This window comes from Xiphias gladius, chromosome 22, assembly GCF_016859285.1.
Source record: "Xiphias gladius isolate SHS-SW01 ecotype Sanya breed wild chromosome 22, ASM1685928v1, whole genome shotgun sequence".
Taxonomy (NCBI): Eukaryota; Metazoa; Chordata; class Actinopteri; order Istiophoriformes; family Xiphiidae; genus Xiphias; species Xiphias gladius.
The window spans coordinates 18,876,300-18,897,625 of record NC_053421.1 but is presented as its reverse complement, the minus strand read 5'-3'; the positions used below and the strand labels follow the sequence as shown (position 1 = coordinate 18,897,625).

General features: G+C 42.0%; 1 protein-coding gene across 1 annotated transcript in view; it reads right to left on the bottom strand.

The window, feature by feature from the left end:
* Positions 1 to 20,750, bottom strand: part of ephb6 (eph receptor B6) — a 36,101-nt gene extending 15,351 nt beyond the window's left edge. Inside the window, exons 1-5 of the mRNA XM_040117493.1 lie at positions 20,651 to 20,750; positions 11,236 to 11,300; positions 5,268 to 5,540; positions 2,869 to 3,038; positions 2,489 to 2,784 (exon numbers count right to left, since the gene is read on the bottom strand). Of these exons, the coding sequence (XP_039973427.1) occupies positions 2,489 to 2,784; positions 2,869 to 3,038; positions 5,268 to 5,540; positions 11,236 to 11,300; positions 20,651 to 20,708 (862 nt within the window). The 5' untranslated portion in view covers positions 20,709 to 20,750. The remainder of the gene's footprint in view (positions 1 to 2,488; positions 2,785 to 2,868; positions 3,039 to 5,267; positions 5,541 to 11,235; positions 11,301 to 20,650) is intronic.
* Positions 20,751 to 21,326: the final 576 nt, after the last annotated feature.

The following is a 21,326-nucleotide window of genomic DNA, read 5'->3' as shown; positions in this document are numbered from 1 at the left end:
CTGGCATTTACGGTCCTCAGACATATGTGGACAGAGTGAAAAGCACATATCAGCATCATGACAAGATACTCACACATTCACACAAAAGGACTCACGCAACCATCCTCTCTTTTCCCTTCACACCCTCTGAATTTTTTGCCTGCTCAGTTCTTTAAGTCATTAACTTGCATCCTCCTATCTTTCACTCTCCCTCCGTCTCTCCCTATTTACCCTCCACTCCCCCTCTCTCCCCCTGCGGTTTCTGTCACTTGTTCACAGACGAGTGGCCATTACATCGCCATGACCTAAATGTGTCACATCCCTCTCACTACGGCGCTCTCCCTCTATTCCTCTTTCCCTCCTCCTGCTCTCTCCCTATATCCCTTCCTGTCCGTCTGGACATCTTTCAAAATTTTTTCTACTTCTTTTTTTCTCCCACTTACATCCTGTTTAAGAAGTGCAAACACTTTTGACCCATTTTGCAACTGCTCTACCTCAGTACTATATGTCAGCTGTGCACTCTTTTATATACGTATATATGTAACATATATACATCTCCTCTCTCTTCATTCCATTATATTAATACCACATCAAGAGTAAAATGTAAATAAAGCACCTCTGGCCCAACAATCTTCTTGTATTTCCTGAAGATATTTGTGTAAAGCTCTATTGATGACAGACAATATGTGCAAATTTAAACCACTACAAATGTACTGCATGGATTTCATACAATCTCATCCTTTCTCATTTCCTCGCGACACGACCTGCCTGCCCTCGTTTCCCGGTCTTTACATACAGTAAAACACAGTTGTGTATCAAGAGTGACAGCAGCTCCTTTCAGTATTGATTCAGACGGTACATATCTAATGAAATATAACAAAAAGAACTGACAGGAAGTCAAGATTTGCCCCAGAATTTGACTGATTACCAGTGTTTTGGGACATTTTAGTTCTACTGAGTTCTCCTGAACAGATTCACTCATATTTGTGCATTCAAAGGGGAAATTCCCTCATCAAAGTCAGTTAACAGGTAATGGTGAGTATCTGGGCTGTCACTATATAATTAGGAATTTGAAGTATTATTCAAACATGGAAAAAAAATCTGTAATGACCTGTACTGACACGATTCATCTCTGTTTTTCCTTGTTTGCTCCCCTGGACTTACTATCCCTACTCTTACTATTTTACTTCTATTTTGGCTTCCGTCTCCTGCCACTCTCCATCTGCCTGCCAGATGTCCTCAGACTTTTCTGCATATCCCGGTCACCTGACTGCCAAATCCACCTGCTCACCTGTCTCCTATTCACAATCACCTGAGCTTCCCTGCCCACTCATGCACCTGTTCCCAGCTGCCTAGCGACCCAGAGCCTATGCTGTCCAGCATCACGATCGCTACTGGCCTCCAGAGGGGACATGCCTTCGCCGTTGGCCTCCCAAGGCTGGCCTCCTAAGCAGCTCCGCCTGTCTGTTCTGCAGCTTGCCCAAGGTCCTTGGCTCTGTTGCTCTCCAGCCCCAGGGCCATCTCCCTCCTCCTTTTCCTGCACCACAAGTTTTTTTTTTTTTTTTCCCCAGTACCTAACCCACCCATTTCCCCCACCAGTGTATGTGTGATTGTGCTTATGTGTGTGTGTTCCCCCCATGTGCCTGCTACCTGCGTCTATTATCCTGTTTTCTCTACGTTCCTGTCTGACTGCTTGCCCGCCTGTCTGTCTGCCTGCCTGCCTGCCTGCCTGTTTGCCTGTCTGACTGTCTGTTTGTCTGTCTGCTGCCCGCCTGTCTGTCTGCCTGCCTGGTAGTCCATCCGTCTATGTGTAAGCCTGGTTTTCTTCAGTTCAATAAATTAACATTCCTTCACTGAACCTGCCTATGTGTGTGTCTGCATTTGGGTCCAGGCCTTGTACTCCCGCACAGGTCATTCACAAAACGCACTGTCTTGATCCACTGCACGTCATGTTGCCGTAACAGCAAACTAGCTATTGTTGTTCTCTCTACTAAGGCAAAATGGATAGAACTAGTGAGACGTGGTAACAAATAATAGTGACACCAAACCATTTGAGAAGTAATCTGAGAAAGTATTTTAAATTCAGACCAAAAACTTTTAGCAGAAAGCCTGTGATACAAACTGGGAACCTGGAGTTTGAAAGATGCAGGTGTTTATGAGGCAGGGATCAAATTAAAAGACGCCTTTGATATGAAATATGTGTAGTTTAGGATAGCGTTTTTTTAGAGCTTAACCCGTAAGAGATACTAAAAGTCAGGATATCTCAGCTTCTGCTGCAACAATTTTGATAAATTTTGAACTATTTATTCTTTGATCTGTCTATCACAAGGCCCCTCAACTTTATGGAAGTGCAATGTGAAATTGGAGAACTCTTTAGACCGTCAACACAAGGCTGATATACTGCAGCTACCGTGCATGACAAATTAAATGAACATTGCGCAGAGAATGTAAGATCCATCTCAGTCGGAATCAACCTGATCAGTACACTGTCAGTGTTCCTCAGACTCACCCAAGCAGGCAGATCCATTGAGGTTCGGTTCATAGCCTTCATCACAGACACATCCTCCCACAGGTACCATCCACTCTCCTTCAGCATTGCAGTGCATGCGAGGGGGCGTGCCTCCTTGTGCTTTACTGTGGGGGACACATGTCCCGCTCACAGGCACTAAGGCCGTCGGCTCTGCCCCTGAGGGAGTCGCCGGGTAGGACGCCAAGTAGAGGCTGGTGGCAGGACAGCGCCGGTAGAAGATAGACACACCCATGAGGGAAACACAAGCTCCACTGTCGACAATAGCCAGGACAAATCTGGAACAAGGGTCACAAGTTAGGATGAAAAGCAGTTAGACCTTTGAGTAAATTATTAAAACAGTGTAGTACAGTGACAGTTACCCATTGCGTGTGAGAGGGGCAAAGCTCCGTGTCTTGATGTTGATTCGACTGTATCTGTTTGGTTGGTACTGGTGAGGTGAACTCGGCTCCACCTTGGAGAAACTCTTATCAGCTGCAATGGTGTCAATCTTCACCCAGCCCTCCCTGGTTTCCTTCTCCTTGTTGGACGGCTGCAGCGAGAACAGAGTGAAGTGGAGGGGAAACAGTGCAGGGAAAGATAATGAGTGGTCAAGAGGAAACAAAATAGCATGGAGAGAATGTGTGGTTGGCAGGAAAGAAGTAAACAAGAAGAAAATTATGGACATTAAAATAAGTTGGTAGACAGATGAATATGGATTGGAAACATACGGTACAGTGCATTAAGTCAAAAGAAAAAAACAGAAATAAGAGGGAGGGCAATAACAAGATGAAAGATAAGCATAAACATATATATAATATGAGGCAGTGCGAAGAGCGTAAATGTTGTTAGATCTGCAGTATTCGGGCCCCAGTGGGGGTTTGGGCTCAAGTCCCTGCAAAGACTTTCAGCACTGCAGTGCTTCTTCTGTTACTCTCCTCGGAGTCCTCATCAGGTTTTGATTTGCATTTTCTAAAAAGCATCTCACCTCCCTCAGGATAAATGCATTCATCTGTACAAATATTGCATCCCTCCCACTGTGACTGCAACTGCATATGTAGCCAAGGCAATTCAGACCCCCCCACACACACACACAAAACTAAATACATAAATACATAATAAATCTTTCGACAATCACAATCAGTCTTAGTGGAACTGAAGTGACATTTCTGGAGACCACAGTGGTCTGAGGGAGCTGTCTATCTCAGCAGCTTTTCTTGGGAAAGCACAACACTTATCAGGGTGATCGCAAAATTACTTCTCATCATGGGATGATAAGAGGCTTGGCTGTTTTGGTGTAACATTAGCTGTAAACAATTACATTTTTACTTTACTTTGTTTAGCGATTCTGTCTGAACATTGTTTCCCTCAAGCAGTGACAAAAATTAATCCCTGTTTAACATAGTCATGACCAGATGAACCTTAATCAGAGATTAGTTGCTGATCATTTTAAATTTCTAATTTGTCTGTTTGTTTAATAATGTCTATGAAGAAGCTGAGACTCCCCCATAATCAAAAAAACAAACAAACCATAAACAAATGATCACTGCAAATGAGCATGTGCATCCATAACCTGGATTGGGTTGCACCAGCTGTTTGTAAACCTATTACTATTGTGTATAATTGAGTAAGTATGAGCTAATTTCAAAAAGGTGATTTACTAAACCAGGTTTAACATTAAAATCTAAGAAATATCTTAGCTAATGAAGACTTCAGTGACGTGTAAATCCAACTGTAGAATCTCAAGCTTTAACATAACTGCCAAAAATAACAGTTGTATGTGGGCAAATGATATAATAAACTTATTTTGTTAATTCATAAATTTACAAAGTAAGTATAAGATATAACGTGTTTAGTTATATATAAATACATGGAGAAATATGTCTTTCAGAGTAATTATTAATTCAGTGTAAAGAGAGAAACTAAGTATGCTAAGCTAACTGATGCTAATTAGTTATTTAGTCTGATGTTATTAGCATAATGTGTTTTAGTTTAAGATTAAGGTTATACTGTGTTATTTTTGTGAAATGTAATTAAGAATCTTCCCAGTTTCCCAAGTGTCATCTCAGATCTGTTTCATATTACCTCTTTAAAGGGGTCATGTATTAGCAAGCTAATGTTATTTTGTCCGTTAGCTACACAGCTGTTAGCAACACTTTGCAATTATTGGGTGTACATATTTAGTGGCACCTAAATCTCTAGGTTATGTAAAAAATAGTTTTTTTGCTGCCACACATTTAATTTAATGATACATAAAATATACATTTGTAATGTTAAACATTTAATGTTATTGTAACTGGTCACATCTTACAAAAAGCTAATACAATGGCTTCTGGATTTGGACCACTAAGGCTGGATGCCCCATGTTCACCTGTAGATACAATTTTTAGTTTTTAGTCTCCCTTTGAGATATGGAAAGATACTTGTCTGGTTATATAAATAGCTGAAAATGAGGGTCTGGTTTACTGCTCTAGATTCCAACTGGGACGGATGTGTTGCAAAAAGCTGGAAAATGTCTTATTTATGCCTGATAGAGGAAATATATAGCCAAGGCTATGTGTCTAAAAGAAGAGTTTTTATGCAGAATTTTTCTTTTACATTACTTGATCTTGATACAGTTTCTACCTGGGGATCGATTAAGTTCTTATTGTGTTAACATATCCAGATAAGATGTATGGGACTTAAAGTAAAAGAATGATTGCCCTGTAAGTGCAACAATCTGGTAATTACAACACAGGAATCACAATACAGCCCATCCAGCGCATTTGCTCTTCTGCCTCACCTCAGCTACCCAGGTCCTCTCCAGCTCCCTCTGGGAGTCGGCCTGTTTGTAGTACAGGGTGAGCGTCTCTCGGCAGGTGGGTGACGGTGATCGCAGGCTGGCGCAGTCACGCACCGAGAAACGCAACGTGACAAACACCCGTGGAGCTGAGTGTCGGTACAGGAAAGGAGTAGCCAACCAGTTGTCCTGCAGACGGGGATTTTGGTTGACATTACAGACTTCAAAGGTTCGTATGAGCTTCCCGCGGTCGTCCAGGACACTGACCTCATCCCACTGAGAAAGATAGAAACAATATTATGAGCTTGTGTAAACTCAACATTGCAAAAGAGAAACGTGAACCTCAGCAGGGAGCTCTTGAATCAGCATTTATAAACTGTTAAAATCCTGGTATGTTTAATGTTTATTCACAGTTATGAATCTTCTTTATATCTTAAAAGATGGTTTACATGTTAAAAGATAAATATTTAGCATATTGCCGATGTTGCTGACAGGTGGGTCTTGTCCTTTACTGATAACACACTGTTGTTTGACATCTTCATCCTTTGTGAGATAAATATAATAGAGCATTGGTTTTATTCTGATATAACACACACTGGTATTGAATCCACAAGTCAAAAGTTGTTCTTCACTGCCCCCAGTGATGTAGGTCATCTCTGTGTCCTTGTACTCCATGATAGACTTTCCATTATCTAATTAGTGAATCGATGATTATAAAACCAGCAGTTAAGTAAACCACTTAACCCTTTCATTTAGAACGTAACACATTTAAAGTGCTACAGCCAAAACAGTAATAATATTGAATCAATCAATTTATGCATTTTGTCACTTCTACTGTATCTAGCCATTTAGATCATTTCAGACAGCAAAATTATTCTGGTGAATACCTGGCCACATATTTGTGTTTCTTCTGTCCCAGTATATGCCTGGGCCCTTGGCCCAAATCTGGCCCATATACAGCATAACTGTCAAAAGCTACTTCCACATCTGTGCTGATTTTGGCTGTTACCCGTGTAAGCTGACAGCCAGTGAGATTATCTGTGTGTGTGCCAAAATTGGCCCGGATGTGGAAGGATCACCAAACTCACTAGGATATAACCATAAATCTATGTACCTTTGTGCAAAGCCATTAAGTAAATGTTGAGCTATTTCGATGGATAAGTGGAATCATTTTCCAGTTGGTGCCTTTCACCAATGTAATCAGTAATTCCTCTGGGGACCATGAATGTTGGTGCAAAAGTTCACAGCAATCTTTTTCACAGCAAAATGTTTTGAGATATTTCACTCTGGACCAAAATTGCGAACCAACCGACCAACAGATCAACATTGCCATTGCCAGAGCTGCAAAAAAAAAAACAACAACAACATCAAGGTGTCTTCTCAGAAACCATATGTCCTGATTACTCTGGATAATACACAGAACACAAATTCAGTGGTTTTCAAAAGGACTATTTCCTCAGTACAAAATACTAATAAAAGAAACTGTTCACAGTGTGTCCAGATCAACAGGGACACTGTTTGTTTCACTTTTGTTATTCAAAGCTTTGAATCAGAGACAAATATTTCAAACTCAAATAAAAATAAAACTATTTAAATGGCCAGATATGACAAGAGCTAAGAGAGAAAATAGGTTTAGAGATTGAAAACAGACAAAAATTGAAAAATCTGATGTTGGCATTTTTCAATTGAATATGTTTCAGTAGTATGATACCATGTAATAATAAAAATAATTCAGCTTCATAAAGTAATGTGTAGTTGGTTTATCTTTTGCATTGGTTTTGCATTAGCATGTGTGCCGTTGCTCACATGTGACTGGTGGTGGACTCTTGTGTTTCTTACTTGTGGCAACTGTTCCATAATAAAATGAGCAGATTTGGTCATATTTTTGGGAATCTGAATACTTGTGGATGCACTAATGGAACTGGACATGGGGTGTGTCTTCGCGGAGAAAAGCACAGACACATAGTTCTGAATGAGACTCTGTCAGATGAGTCAAAATGTAAATGTAGGCACAGGGTTTAGTTTCACCAATTATACAGTAGGGTGCCCCCAAGGATGAAAAGGCTCTGCTTTAAGGCTGTGTATCCCTGAGTGACAAGCAGGGCCTTTTCTGTTGTAACACAGAGGAATTATGCATTAGGCCTCATCATCTTTATTCTCCCTACAACAATGGCAAGAGGACAAAAGGTCCTGACACCCTATCAGGGTGCATTTGGCATGTGTGTGTTTCTGTGTTTGTGTATGTTAGTGTATCTCTGTGTGCTCACGTCCCTTTCTCTGTGTGGTTCTGACAGCCAGTGTGAAAAAAGATCGTTGTAGCATCACACATGAGAGAGTGCATTCATATTTGGTCCAATTGGAATAATGATAAGATCACTGAGCAGATACAAAGAGTCTGAGACGCTGTCAGTCTAATGGCGTGAAAGGACAGTTTTCTTTCTCCCAGGTCGTGGTTCACTTTCTGTCAGATATGGGAACAAGGGAAATCGGATGGAGGGAACAACAGAGAGCTAATGGCAGGGTGGAGGGATGCAGATGGAGAGTGGAGAGAGAGTGGGAAAACAGCAAACACATTTTTTCTGTATTATTGTGTGACAGAGTCAGGGGGCTGCAGTAAAATCCTGACCAGATGGCAAAAGGCACCGACCTTCAGGTAGCAAGAGTAGGCACTGGTATCTGTGTGTGGCATTGCGTGCCACACATCCAACGCCACTTTGTGAAAAAAAACAGCTTTCATTTGTCTTCTGACCCCAATCCCCCCCCCCTTTCTCCCTTTCCTATTTCTCGTCTCGTTCTCTCCCTCTCTCATGAAGAAAGAAGAAGAAAAACAGGGCAGATTGGGGAGGAGGGGTGGATGACGCGTTGGAAAGAAAGAGAAAAAAAATAGGGACGACTCATCTTCGTGATTTAATTTGAAGTGAAATGCCAGAGAGCCACACAGGATAGGGAGGGGCAGGGCCTTGGACACAACTGTGGGCACACAAAAAAACACGCAGGAGCAGAGAAAGGCACGTACATGTACCCCAAGACATATGCGCGTGCATGAGCACAAAGAAAAAACACAATAGAAGAACAGAGAGTGAAAATAAGTGGAGAGAAAAAAGCAAAGACTACTGCAAGGAGTGGAGAGTCTCTGCTGGTTTGACACTGAGGGGAAATGAGGGGTAGAGTGGAGATTGAGTTGGGGGATGAAAGGAACAATATGAGGCAGAGACGCAGTGGCTCTAGGACTGTGAAGGGCAAAAGGAGGAAAGATTAAAAGAGGGAGAGACAGGCAGAGACAAAGACGCTTGTCAGTACATTAAAAGAATGGAAAGATGGTAAGAGAGCAAGTAGAAGCGAGAGGAGAGCGTGGTAAAGAATGTTCACAGACCCTAAAGCAAAAGAAAATATGGGATGTGAAGAGAAAAGTGAGGAAAGGGTTAAAAAAAAGAACACACACACACACACACACACACACACACACACACACACACACACACACACACACACACACACACACACACAAACTCAGACACACACAACCTCCCTCCTTCTCTCCCCCTCTATTGGTCTGTCTTTCCACTTCTCTCAGCTTGATGCCCCAGGTCAAATAACCATATCTCCATCTCAGAAGCACTTCTCATTCTGGGACCATAAATAAAATTAATAAATAAATAAAAACTCATGTAAATGCTTGACTTGCTCATGCACACACACACACACACACACACACACACACACACACACACACACACACACACACACACACACACACACACACACACACACACACACAGAAACATTCCCTCACTTCCTCACATACACAAATGGATAGGCCCCTATTAGCAGCTGTCATCATGGTTCACAGATTCCTAACACACAGGAGGCCCTAATTAATCCAGCATCATGTACAATTATGGCCCGACGGTGGAGGCCAGACTGGGGTGATAATGACAGCGTGTAAAGCTAAAGTCCATTGTAAGGTGAGATAAAAGGCTCGATGTGAGAGTGTATGCTTGCCAGATGTTGGTTAGAGACTACTTTACTTTCATTTGCTCTTTTTTCAGCTGCCAACATGTGAAACTCCGGTGGTATAGGAGGTCGTAATTGTTGGCTCACATTTACCAAACCATGCACTAAAGTAGTGTTTTGGTAGGTAGTTGTGACTTGTTTTCATTTCATGCACAGTATGATGCTCCAAATTTTTATATCAGATGTTTGAACATGTTGTCCAATATTGTTCTGAGTAACTGGCATAAGGAATTTCCTCCGCAGTACCAAGAACCAAGTACATGTAATGTCCTACAGTTTCTCACATGTAGTTTGACTGATTATTTCATAGATGACAATGAAGACGATGTATGAGTGTAATTATGAGCCATATTAGAACTGAGCCACAATCACTCACAGATGAATGAATTTAGCTGACCCGGGAGCTGACCCCAGCACAGTCACGCAAGTACACACACACACACACACACACACACACACACACACACACACACACACACACACACACACACACACACACACACACACACGCAGTCTCACATGTAACCCCACACACATATTTACACAGCTCAAGGCGATGAAACAACCTTAAATAAAAAGCAGCTCAAGAACGGAGATCTATGGTTCAATCACTGCGATCTCATCATGGATGAAGACACACAGTAAAGACCAATAGAAAAAAAAAATTTCGGGGGCATTTATGCCCTCAAGGCTGACTTAAAGGCAAGGTGAGACTGTGCTCATTCCAAGGCTGTGCGCCACCCACCAGAAGCCAGTCAATGTCAGATACCGGCCATTCTGCAAGATAATGACTCTGACCTTAACCCATCTTTTAACATGAACACTTATAACTTTATTCCTAATCTTCGAGCAGCTCTCTACATGGTAGCGTTGGCAGAGTTCTTATTCAAGGTTTTGTGGAGGCTTGCTGTTTATTTAAATCACTGCAATCAATGCTGCCCTGGAAAATGCGCCAGCTAGCAAAATGGGTACTATAGCACTTGTGCTTGATTTTGATGTGTGAAAGGGAAAGCATGGTGAGGAATCCATAGCAAAAATTTTACTGGCTCTGTTTTAAACAGAATTCAAGAATGTGGACATCTGTGAGCCAATAAGCTGTTGAAGTTATCTACAGATTTACAGACAAATGTCTTTATGTGTTTTTTGACAACCTGCACAGAAACTGATATATTAAAGATCCATTATACTGTGTGTATATTAGCTCATCATTATGGTCAAATATGATAAGTTGAGAAACACAGAAATAATTATTCTTCATCTAGAAGTCTTTTTCCCCCGGAATGTAAAGTGTGTGTAATTAAATTGTCCTAATAATTACTTGCAGGGCCTTTCACCATGACTAACCGAATACATAGACATAATCAGATCTAATGATATACCAAACTTATTTTAACAGTCGATAAATCGTTCAGCCAGTTTTTATAAAAATGTCAAACATTTGATGGTTCCAGCTTTTGAAATAAAAAACTTTGCTGCTTTTTTTGGTCTTACATTATAGTAAACTTAATACATCTTTGGGTTTTGGACTGTTGGTCAGACTAAAAAAAAAAAAAAAAAAAAGCTGAATATGAATAAATCCCATTGGGCTCCAGGAAATGGTGATGAGCATTTTTTTTAATTTATAGACCAAATGATTAATCAGTTAAACAAAAACAAAAAAACCCTGCAGATTAATTGATAATGAAAATAATCATTATTTACAGACCTATACCGAAGACAATTATTAGTAACTTAATGCCTAAACTTTACCATCAGTTACCTCACAGGACCTTTTCTGTAAAAAACAATTTGTTACGTAGTATTGTCTTTAAACCATCATTAGAGTTACTACCAAGTCCAACAAATAATGTAATTGCAGCCTAGCACTTAAAACAACACATGTGGAGCACGTGTTTAACACATTTGATTAGCCTCCCAACAGCTGGAACGCCCACTGACAGTCCAAATCTCATCTTACCCCTGTGTCTGGATATGTGGTCCAGCCCAGCTCTGAGGTAGACTCTGTTGTGTCCAGCAGCATCACTGAGGAAAAAGGAAGCAGAGACAAAGACAAGGTATGAGAAAACAGACCAACAAGATGTACAGAATTCAAATTAACGCTATTGAGTGCTGCTCAAGAGCTGAAACTTGAAAAAGAATGAGTGCTAAAAAAACCCCAGAAGTGACTGTGAAATGGAATTTGTAATCGTGAGATATTCTCTCATGGATTGAAAGCCGCAGACTGTGTGATTCTGAGATGCCTTGACAAAGACCGGCTTTGTCAATTAATAGCCATTATTTGGGGGGAGCTTTTCCGATCAATCAAACAGTGTGTTTGTTAAATACCACAAGTAGTTGGAAGTTGCTTTACTGTTGGTGGAACGGGTCCAGGATTTGTCCACATTTCTAATTGATTTTTCCCACCACGGAATAAATTCAGGGAGCGCTCCAGCTGTGTGCATCTGTCAAACCTAATAACGGATTCTGAGTGATGATGCATTTTGGCACAATGTTCTGGTGTTTAAAAATTAAACTGATTGACCTGATGGGGCACCGTGATTAAAGGTCAAATTTTCCAACTTTAAAAGGCCATAACAGTTACTGTCACATTTTGTTGAAACTTAGCAAGCTGATGCCTCTTACAGTTAGACCCAAGGGGAACCTTCATCATTTTGTGGGGGACGATATATTCAATGTTGATTTCTGTTTTGTTTCAGGTTTTAGCAGGCATTTGCTCATTTCCACTGATCTGAAATGAAAATCATGAAAATAGCTTATGACTTTTATGTTGGAGTGTATTTACCCATAATTTGGGTTTAAAAAGCAAGCTGGCAAAGAAATTACACACACAAAGTGAGTTTAATGCTGAGTGCTGTGTGCTGACACATGGCAGCTTCCCACACAAAACTGAAGGCCTTGAATTTTCCATTAGTATTCCAAAACCGTGGCGACTGCCATTCCTCCAGTCTGGCACAGTCTGCACTCAGTTCTGTTGAGGAGCCGCCAGCTGAACAGTGGCCAAAGTTTGCCGCGCACTAAAAGGTGGCAAAAACATCAGACTTCAGGTTTGGATGCCCGCACAGATGGAGTTAATGGAGAAAAACACACAGTGCCTGATTTTGTCATGCACAGCACTAATCGCCCAAAGGCATGTAGACACAGGCAGGAGCCATTCGCCTCTGTTTACAAATAAATAATTCTCCTCAATGTTGTCATACAATTTTCATGCTTTTTATTTCCATTTCATGTCACACAATCGTTCACCAGAGAAATGGAGACTCTCTTTTCCTTTCTCTGACAACCAGACAAAGAGCGACTGAAAGATATTATCTCCATAATCATCACAGTTACAGGATGGGATTTCAAAAGGTTCCCTGTCTCCCCAAAGCACCAGTGACTCACTGAGATGGCTCGGTTTTTATTTCTCGGGCGTACACGCCTGTGCACACACACTGAATCCCTCTTCTTCTTAATAAATCCAACAAACAAGGAGAAAATGATACCAGTTGTGGTTTATGACATAAATCACCCCCACCTCACTGTTCTCTGACTGTGCCGTAAACAGTTTTTTTTTTTTTTTTTTAGGATTATAATCACAGATGGAGACCCCGCAAATCTGCCCTCCAACCCCCCCCCCCCCGGTCTATCTGTTTTCACCCACTATCTTGTCTTTATGTCAATCTCACTAAATTCACACATTTTCCATGGATTTCCTCCAGGATGCAGAGTGATATGAGCTGTATCAATAAAAGAATACAAATGGACTTTGACAGCTAAGGATTCTGTGAAGCCACATAATAAATACTTTTTAATGCAACTTATGTCCGGACAGCTCGGCAGAGCCGATCAGCATAAAATCAACTACAGAGAGAAGACCTAATCCACCAAACCATGAAGTCTTAAGCCTTTCAGAGGAATGACAATTTCCACTGGTCACACACCTTCCCTATTTTGTTTAATGATGCTGCTGAAGAAGGACAGACATGGTACCGTGTTCTTTCACAACACAACGTTCAAGCTGTGTGTGATGACATGGAAACTGCCCATTGATTAGTTTCCCCAAGCTCTGTCTCCTGTCAAGAATCATCATTCATTTCACTTCAAAATAATAAATGATCATTATATGTATAAAGCTGCCCTGCATGAAACGCACGCACGCACATATCATGTATTCTGACCTCATTAAGCACCATCATATTTATATCAAATAAGAAACACACACACACACACACACACACACACACACACACACACACACACACACACACACACACACACACACACACACACACACACACACACACAAACACACACACAAAATCTGCAAATGTGTTATTCCAAATTCAATTAACCCTCTGCTTCAGGGCAGAGTCATGCATAAATAATGTATAGCAAACTATTTTGACATTAATATTTATGCCTCTACTGTTTAGCTTCTTGTCATGGGGCCTTAGGGACCACAGGTCCTCACGTCGACTCTGATCTTTCTGGGACAAACCTGTACATGAGGATTACATGGAGGGGTGTTCAAAGAGTTCCATGCGTGTCTCATTGCATGACATTAGCATGTTCAATAATTCACCACGACATCGCAAGATAAGCGTTGAGTGGTGTGATACACACACCTTTCAAGGATTAGCTGGAGCCGAGGCATCATGACTGGACCTTGTGTGCGTGTGAGACAACGTTGAACAAAAGAGAGGGACACTCGCTGGTAAGTCCACTTGGCAGTAAAAGCCCCTTTATTTAACTCTCAGGCAACCCCTTCATGTACACAGAGCGCTACAGCATCTCTGTTATCAGTCCATCTGAGGGCCAAGACACTCAAAGTTTGTCCCTGACAGTTTGGAGAAGTGCTGAGTCGGCAATCTGGAACTGAGTGCTGCTTTAATGCACGACGGTCTCTCACGTCTTCCTGGTCCACTCTGGTCTTTTACTCACTTAACTCGATACCTTTCCCCCTTTTTCTACCTCCATTTTGTCCCTTGTCCCTCTCATCCGCCCCCTCTCTTCATGTGTGTATTATTCATCTAAAAAGTGACAGCAGCATAGGCATCTCTGTACGTTAAATAAGGAGATAGGCTCTGCTCCATTATTGATGCCAGATCTGCTGTTTGTTTGGGAAAAGCTTTGATAGAAAAAGAGGACATAATAGAATAGAAAAGGTAGGATTATGAAACAGGAATGAAAAGGAGATGATAGGATTGTGTTTGTGCATACGAATGTGCTTCTTTCACTCTTCCCCCCTCTCTTCCTGTGTGTGGTGTGGGTGTAAATGCTCTATGCTATTGTGCAGAGTTGACCTACAGTAGTTCATGACTGTCCCCTCTGCCACTGGAGTGTTCACTTCAGCTGGGAGTTACCCTCTCTCCGCTCTCTCCATCCATTTCTCTTTGCCCAACACTTTTCCTCTCTGTGTGGCCATGCATGCACTGACACTCTCCAGCGCTAAGTGTAGCGCTGTCGTTCATGTCACGCCTCTTTGACGGTGAATGTATGCTACTTTACAGCACACTTTCCAGGCAATAGAGCCCTCCTGACACTCAAGCAAAAAAATAAAAACGTGTTGTTAACATAAATGTAGGCTAGAGGGGTGTGACTGTGGGTGTGTGTGTGTGTGTGTGCGATATTCCTTAACACCAAAGTAAATGCACCTGCAAAGAGTACACAGACTCACTGAGCTCACAGGTGAGAACACGTTACAGAAACACACACTTGCGCACACACACTTTCACAAAAATTTCCCACCATGCCTGCAAGTGTTCTGAGCAGCGGTCAGGTCTTGTTTTGTCTTTTGTCCACTCATCCACCCATCTCCACCCATTCTTTATACGCTCCAGATGCTCCCACCCACAGTCAGTCAAGGACAAGGCCTATACCAAACCATCATTACAAACAACCACAGTGAGAGAGTGATATGCCAAGACAGAGCGGGAGCAAGAGGAGGAGGGTGGAGGAGCGAGGAAGGAGGGGGATTAACGTGATTCCAGAAATAAGCATGCATATGTCAAAGGGAGTCATCAAAAACTGTCTGGCGGTTAAGCTGAATGAAAGTGCAGCTGAAACAAACAGCACTTAAGGTAGGTTAGATGACAGAGCAATACCTGCAATGAGTCGCAGAACAGGCAGCAACAGGCGCAGGTAGGAGGACATTTCACGAGAACTGACTCTCTATCTTGAAGATAACGCACTTGCAAAAGTTTGACTGGTTAGGTTACCAACTGGAGAGCGGTTCTGGGTAACTACATCTGAAAGAAAAAAAGCTCAGCATTTTGGGAAATGTGCTTATTCACTTTGCCAAGAGTTAGGGTTGGGTTATGCTAGAAAAGAACTAGTTTGTACAGTGTCTTGTACGACCGTGTGGGGAGTCAGAAGTGTTTATAGCTAGTACATATGGCCACACTTGAGTGAAAATCCGGCCCTCATAAAGAGCGGGGGGACACAATATTGTCTAAATATAGGTAATGGCATACATTTTCAGACAGTCTTAACTGGAAGAAATTGTTGCACTTGGATGTTCGCATGAAAAGTGACGAAAAGGTTGCGTATAAAATAAAAAAGAGAGCACGAGAGAGAAATTCAAACCCTGACCCCTTTTCTCACCGCCGCACAGCTCGCCCATCTCGCCGTGAGTCGGAATGGTTTGGGGGAGGGGATTTCCAAGGCCATTCGACAGTCCAAAGAGCAGCTCTGACAGAGTATACTGGCATCTTTAGATACCATTTTCATGTATGTTGGTGACATAGGAGGCTACAACCAGCAGCTCGTTAGCTTAGCTTAGTGTAAAGATTGGAAACGGGGAAACAGATAGCCTGGGTCTGTAACAAAATCTGCCTAAAAGCACCTCTCTATGCATTATACTGTATCTTGCTCGTTTAATCCAACCAGTACAAATGGTGACTTTGTTTACGTCTCGCTCCAGGAATTCCCTCTGCCTGACCCAGAAATATTCCTGTACGTACCTTCCTTTAAAACTACAAATAGATGTTTTTATTCTTCATTTTTTGATCATTGGTGATTTTGTTACCCTTGTTACCTGTTTCTAGCCTTTATCTACTGGCTCCAGCTTTATATTTACTGTACAGACATGCGGGTATATTAATCTTCTCTCTAACTCTGAGCAAGAAAGCAAATAAATGCATTTCCCAAAATGTCAAACTAATGCTATAACCTGTTCGGGTACTCCTATACCTCTCTCTCCTATCCTTTTAGCAAAGGTCGGTTGACTTGAAAGCTCAGGACCAGATTAGAGACATTTTGGTTGTGTTTTTTTAATACCTAGAAAGGCTTAGCTTTGGCATGAAGGAAAGAATCATGACGTCATTTAAAGACACCCAATAAAAGCTGTGTTAGCCAAAAATCTTGTGGAAAAATGACTTGCCAATGGGGCCACAGCAGAGACGTTTGTCCCTCTCCCAATTTAAATGTTCACTGTAGGGCAGTAATATGTGTGCAGTGGAAATGAAAAATCAAACTTTATATAAAAAATACAAACGTTGCTCCCAAAACTCCGTGAGCTCTTGATAGAGAAAAATCTAGATACCCCATCAAAGCCAGAGCCTGCTACAAACGTATTTCCATCACCACTTTCACCCTCAACAGCCATTAAGAAGAAGGAATGTAAATCTGAGAAGAGATTAGTTTACTGTAATCTCATTGTGTCATTTCTCAATAGTGAAGGCTTCAACAGTCAAACTTAGCACTCCCTCCATTTGGTGGGTGCCAGTATGCAAACTGCCAAGTGCAGCTTTAATGTGAAATTCGAAACTGCAAACTACATTCCAGTGTCACAGCAGTCCATACCACACATTCATCTTTCAGTTATATTTTGGCTCTAACTCATTGCCTGTCTGCGCAGGGGTATTATCTGTGACGTGATCTGCCACGACACTGACTGACTCAAAGCAGATAGCCTGGGTTCGCAGTTGCCTGAGGGCTTAAACCTCTCATATCACAAATGGCAGATGTGTGATTCATTTGAGGAAAAGTAGTCTAATGTCATTACAGCGCTCTCAACAGCCACAAAAATTATGTTGCTTTTGAAAATTACATGGAAAAAAAACGCTGCTAAAAATAACGCCTGGTCACAGTTAAGTGTTGTAGTGTCAATGATGGGGAAGCTGCGTCTTCAAGTTCCCACCAGCACGTGATTTCTCTCTTTCTGCAGCTCGGTGCACATGCAGGCCGGAGGAACAAGAGCAGGAAGCTTTTCAGGGCTGTTGTGGCATTGGTCCCACTGCACACCCACTGTGACAAGCGCGCCATTTGTTTTCTTATCACACTTTCTCTAAATGATCACATCCTGTAAAAGAAATAGCTTATTACACCCAGGATGAGGATGATAATCTGCCTAATTGATACCCACTTAAAGCCAGAAACAAGCCACAGCAGGAAGGATGGCTCAGCTGACCCTAAAGTGAGAATGTCAACATGGCCCAAAATTTATACTGCCGGGTGTTTTTCTTTTTATCTACAGATAACAATGGTGGAAGAAGTATTCAGATCTTTTAGTTAAGTTAAAGTATCATTACAACAATTTAAAAATACTCCATAGCAAGCAGTTCTGCATTCAAAGTTTTTCTGAAGTAAAAAAAAGGGTTAGCAACAAAATATACTTAAAGTATCAAAGTACTCGATGTTCAGAAATAGTTCCCTGTGATTGCTGAAATATTATATAATATACAATTAGATCCTTAATACTGATGCATCAGTGTGTAAATATCATTGCATTGTTGTAGCTGGTGAGCTAACTGCTTTACATAGAATTAGGTCATTTAGTCCAGTGATACCCAACCTAGGAGTCAGGGCCTGTCCAGAGGGCAACAAGATAAATCTGAGGGGTGTTGAGATGAATAATGGGAGAAGAAAGAAGAAAAAAAAGTTCAGCTACACAAATTTATCATTTAATTGGTTTTATCTAAACTTTGCTTGTTTGCGATATATTGTATAATTCTAGCAGTAATTTTAGTTGACTGGGCTTGAAATTGTCCAACCTTTGAACCCATTTGAGAAGTTTAGAGATATAGTGTTTCTCTGATGAAACTCACGGACCTCTGAAACAGGGTCTGACAGGGGACCCCAGTTAAACCCTGCTTTTTTAAAGGGTTCACAAGCTGAAAATGTTGGGAAGCAATGGTTTAATCTTTAGCAAAGTATTTGATTTTATTAGCTTGTTAATTTTTTTATGTAAAATCTGAAAAGTAACTGTGGCTGTCAGAAAAATGTAGTGATTCAAAAAGTACAACGTGTTCTTCTGAAAAGAAGGAGAGTACAAGTAGATGGTAGTAGTGGTTTAAAAGGGAAATCCTCAAGTAAAGTACTTTCAGATTGTAGTTAGGTTCAGGACTGGAGTAACACCTGCGAACCCCCACTCCCCCCCAACCATATGGTGGATTTTTATATATTTTTAACATTTTAGTATACAGTTTGCACAGCCTGTTGCCTTTTGGTGGAAATCAGATGAGATTACCTTTTCAGGATATGAGATAAATTTCATTAATGATACAAGGTTAGTCTCTGGATATGCATAGCTCAATGAGCATCACTGCAGCTCCATTCATCCATGATGGGAGCTGGAGGGGCATCAGGTGTGCCTCCGCAGGCCTCCCCTTCAGTGTGGTGTGTTAATCCAACGTGAACACGCAATCCTCAACACAGATCCAACAATTTAGAGGCCAGCCATGTGGCTTCCCATCAACACCTCACATCAACAATGCCTGTGGGCGAACGCATTAACACTCACACAGGCAGCATGTGAGAGTGATAAATCAAAGGCCCTGTCACTCACACGCTCTGTATTTTTCTGCATCTGAAGAAGCAGCAAACTAGCTTTTATACTCTTAACTGCAGAAAAAAATAAAGGCTAAAAAATACTTTTCATAACAGTGTGTGGTGTAAAAACAGACAAGAGTAGGGGTTGTTAGACAAAAGCAGCAGACAGACAATAAACATATCCGTTAACAGCCAGTCAGTCCAGACAGACACGCCATTCACTGCGATCAAAGCCGAGGCAGACGCCAAATCCTTCCTTCGTGACGTAACTAGATGCTTCAATTTATATGGATTTATATGGATGACCATGCTATTGGGTTAATACTGTCTTATGGAGAGCTCTATTTCAATTACACAAACAGTCAGTAGGCCAGTAACACTGTGCAGCCTCGCTCCCTCTCTGTCATTCTGTCTCATCTTAGTCCAGGCCATCTGGTAGAGACGCAGCTCGGATCTGTGGCATGTGGCTGACATATAAGTTACCTCTGTTAATGACCATTACTGACACACACCTCGCAGTAAACTAAAGCCAATGGGAGATGAGCATGGACAGGTGCAGCTCTTTCCTTTGAAAGTAATTGGGTGGTGACTGCTGAAGCCCCCGCAAGTGTAGGGGACAGGATGTAGGGGCAGACGCTATGTATAGGCAGATGCTAAAGCATGCACTCACCTATGGCTAGACACACTCACACACACATGTACAGATGTACAAGCACAGGAACATGAACTGTATAAGGACAGTCTGAGTCATCAAATTACTGTCAGTTTTCTCAAGTCAGCCCACTCTGATCTGACAGAACACTTCATGAATGGAGTCTCACTTAACTATGTGCCTTTCCAGACTGTCTGTCTGTCCCTGTCTCACACACATATACATGCTCGCTCACTCACTCTTGTACTTTTTAAGACATATAATATTTCCATTTATGTCGACAAAGCATGGAGAGCAGAGAAGAGGAGATGCATCCATAGAAAATAATTGGCACTGATAACTGTACTGGAGGGGGGCAGGGGTCTCCGGCTGTCACATCCATGAGATCATGAGTGACATGGGGGGCCCGGGGTGGGGGAGTCGCAGACTCCATAGTCAAAGAGAAATGGGTTATGCAATTATTCATCAGCCTGCTGCCTTATTTCCATATTCTTTTGTTGCAGGAGAGTGATAGGACCCAGCGCACACCTGGCACTTCCATGCCAGCAAAGTCCTATCTGATGTGCGGCCACAGTGGAACACACAAGCATGAGCAAAATACAGAGAACACAAAACTAACACACATAGGGCAGCGTGAGCAAGGGGAAACGTGATAATTAATCAGGGGGTCCCAAGCTGGAGGTGGAGCCCCAAAAAATCCAGGATGAATTGGACTTTTTCGTGGCGCCCCAGCCTGAGGTGCCACAGATTCGCACATTGTCAAAGTGCCCAGAATTCCCTGAGAGCCACATTCTTAGAGAGCTATTGCAGAGGCAGACCAAGTGTCCATCCTGCACTTGTGGACTCATTACAAGCACATGATGAGAGAGCTGAGCAAACGCTCCATCACACTATAGCAATAAACACACACACACATGCATGCAAGCACAGATTTAACGCAAATATATTCAAGTAAAAGTTTAGTCCTTACCTTCCTCCGCTGAATTAGGCTGGAAAAACAGACAGAGAGACAGAAAGACACTCCACATCTCCACTACAGAATGACACTGACAGAGAGAGAGAGGGGGGAGAGAGCATGAAAGAGGGAGAAAGAGGGAGATAGAGTGAGTGTGTGTGACAGAGTGAGTGAGAGGGAGAGGAGGGTGAGAGAGGGGGTGGAGTCTGTTTGCTCCTTTTATCTGAGGGAGAGAAAGCGAGCAAGAGGATGAGGGGGTGGATGGATGAATGGATGAGGGAAGGAGAAAAATATTTACAGAGCAGCACATACAATCAGTACACTGCCAAGCGAGGAAGTAAACAAAACAGTGTTGTCACAGAGACAGGAGGAGAGAAAGAGATCAGAAAGAAAGAAAGGAGGAGAGTGGGGGAGATTTCTGTTTTTTTTATTTGAGAGAAACAAAGACACAAAGAGAAAACAAAGGAGGGTCAACAAGAGACAGTGGTAGAGAGGGAGAAGGAGGTAGAGAAATTAATAAACAAGTTTGTCTGGTCTATGAAACAACTGTCTAGACATGTCTGACGGTGTCTGTTCCAGCTCTCCTCCAATGCCTCGCACAAATTTCTGCAAGGCCGCCTGGCAGACTGTGCCTCAAACTGCGGCATCCCTCACATGTCTGGACACTGTGCTTACTTGCATTTTTCAAGCT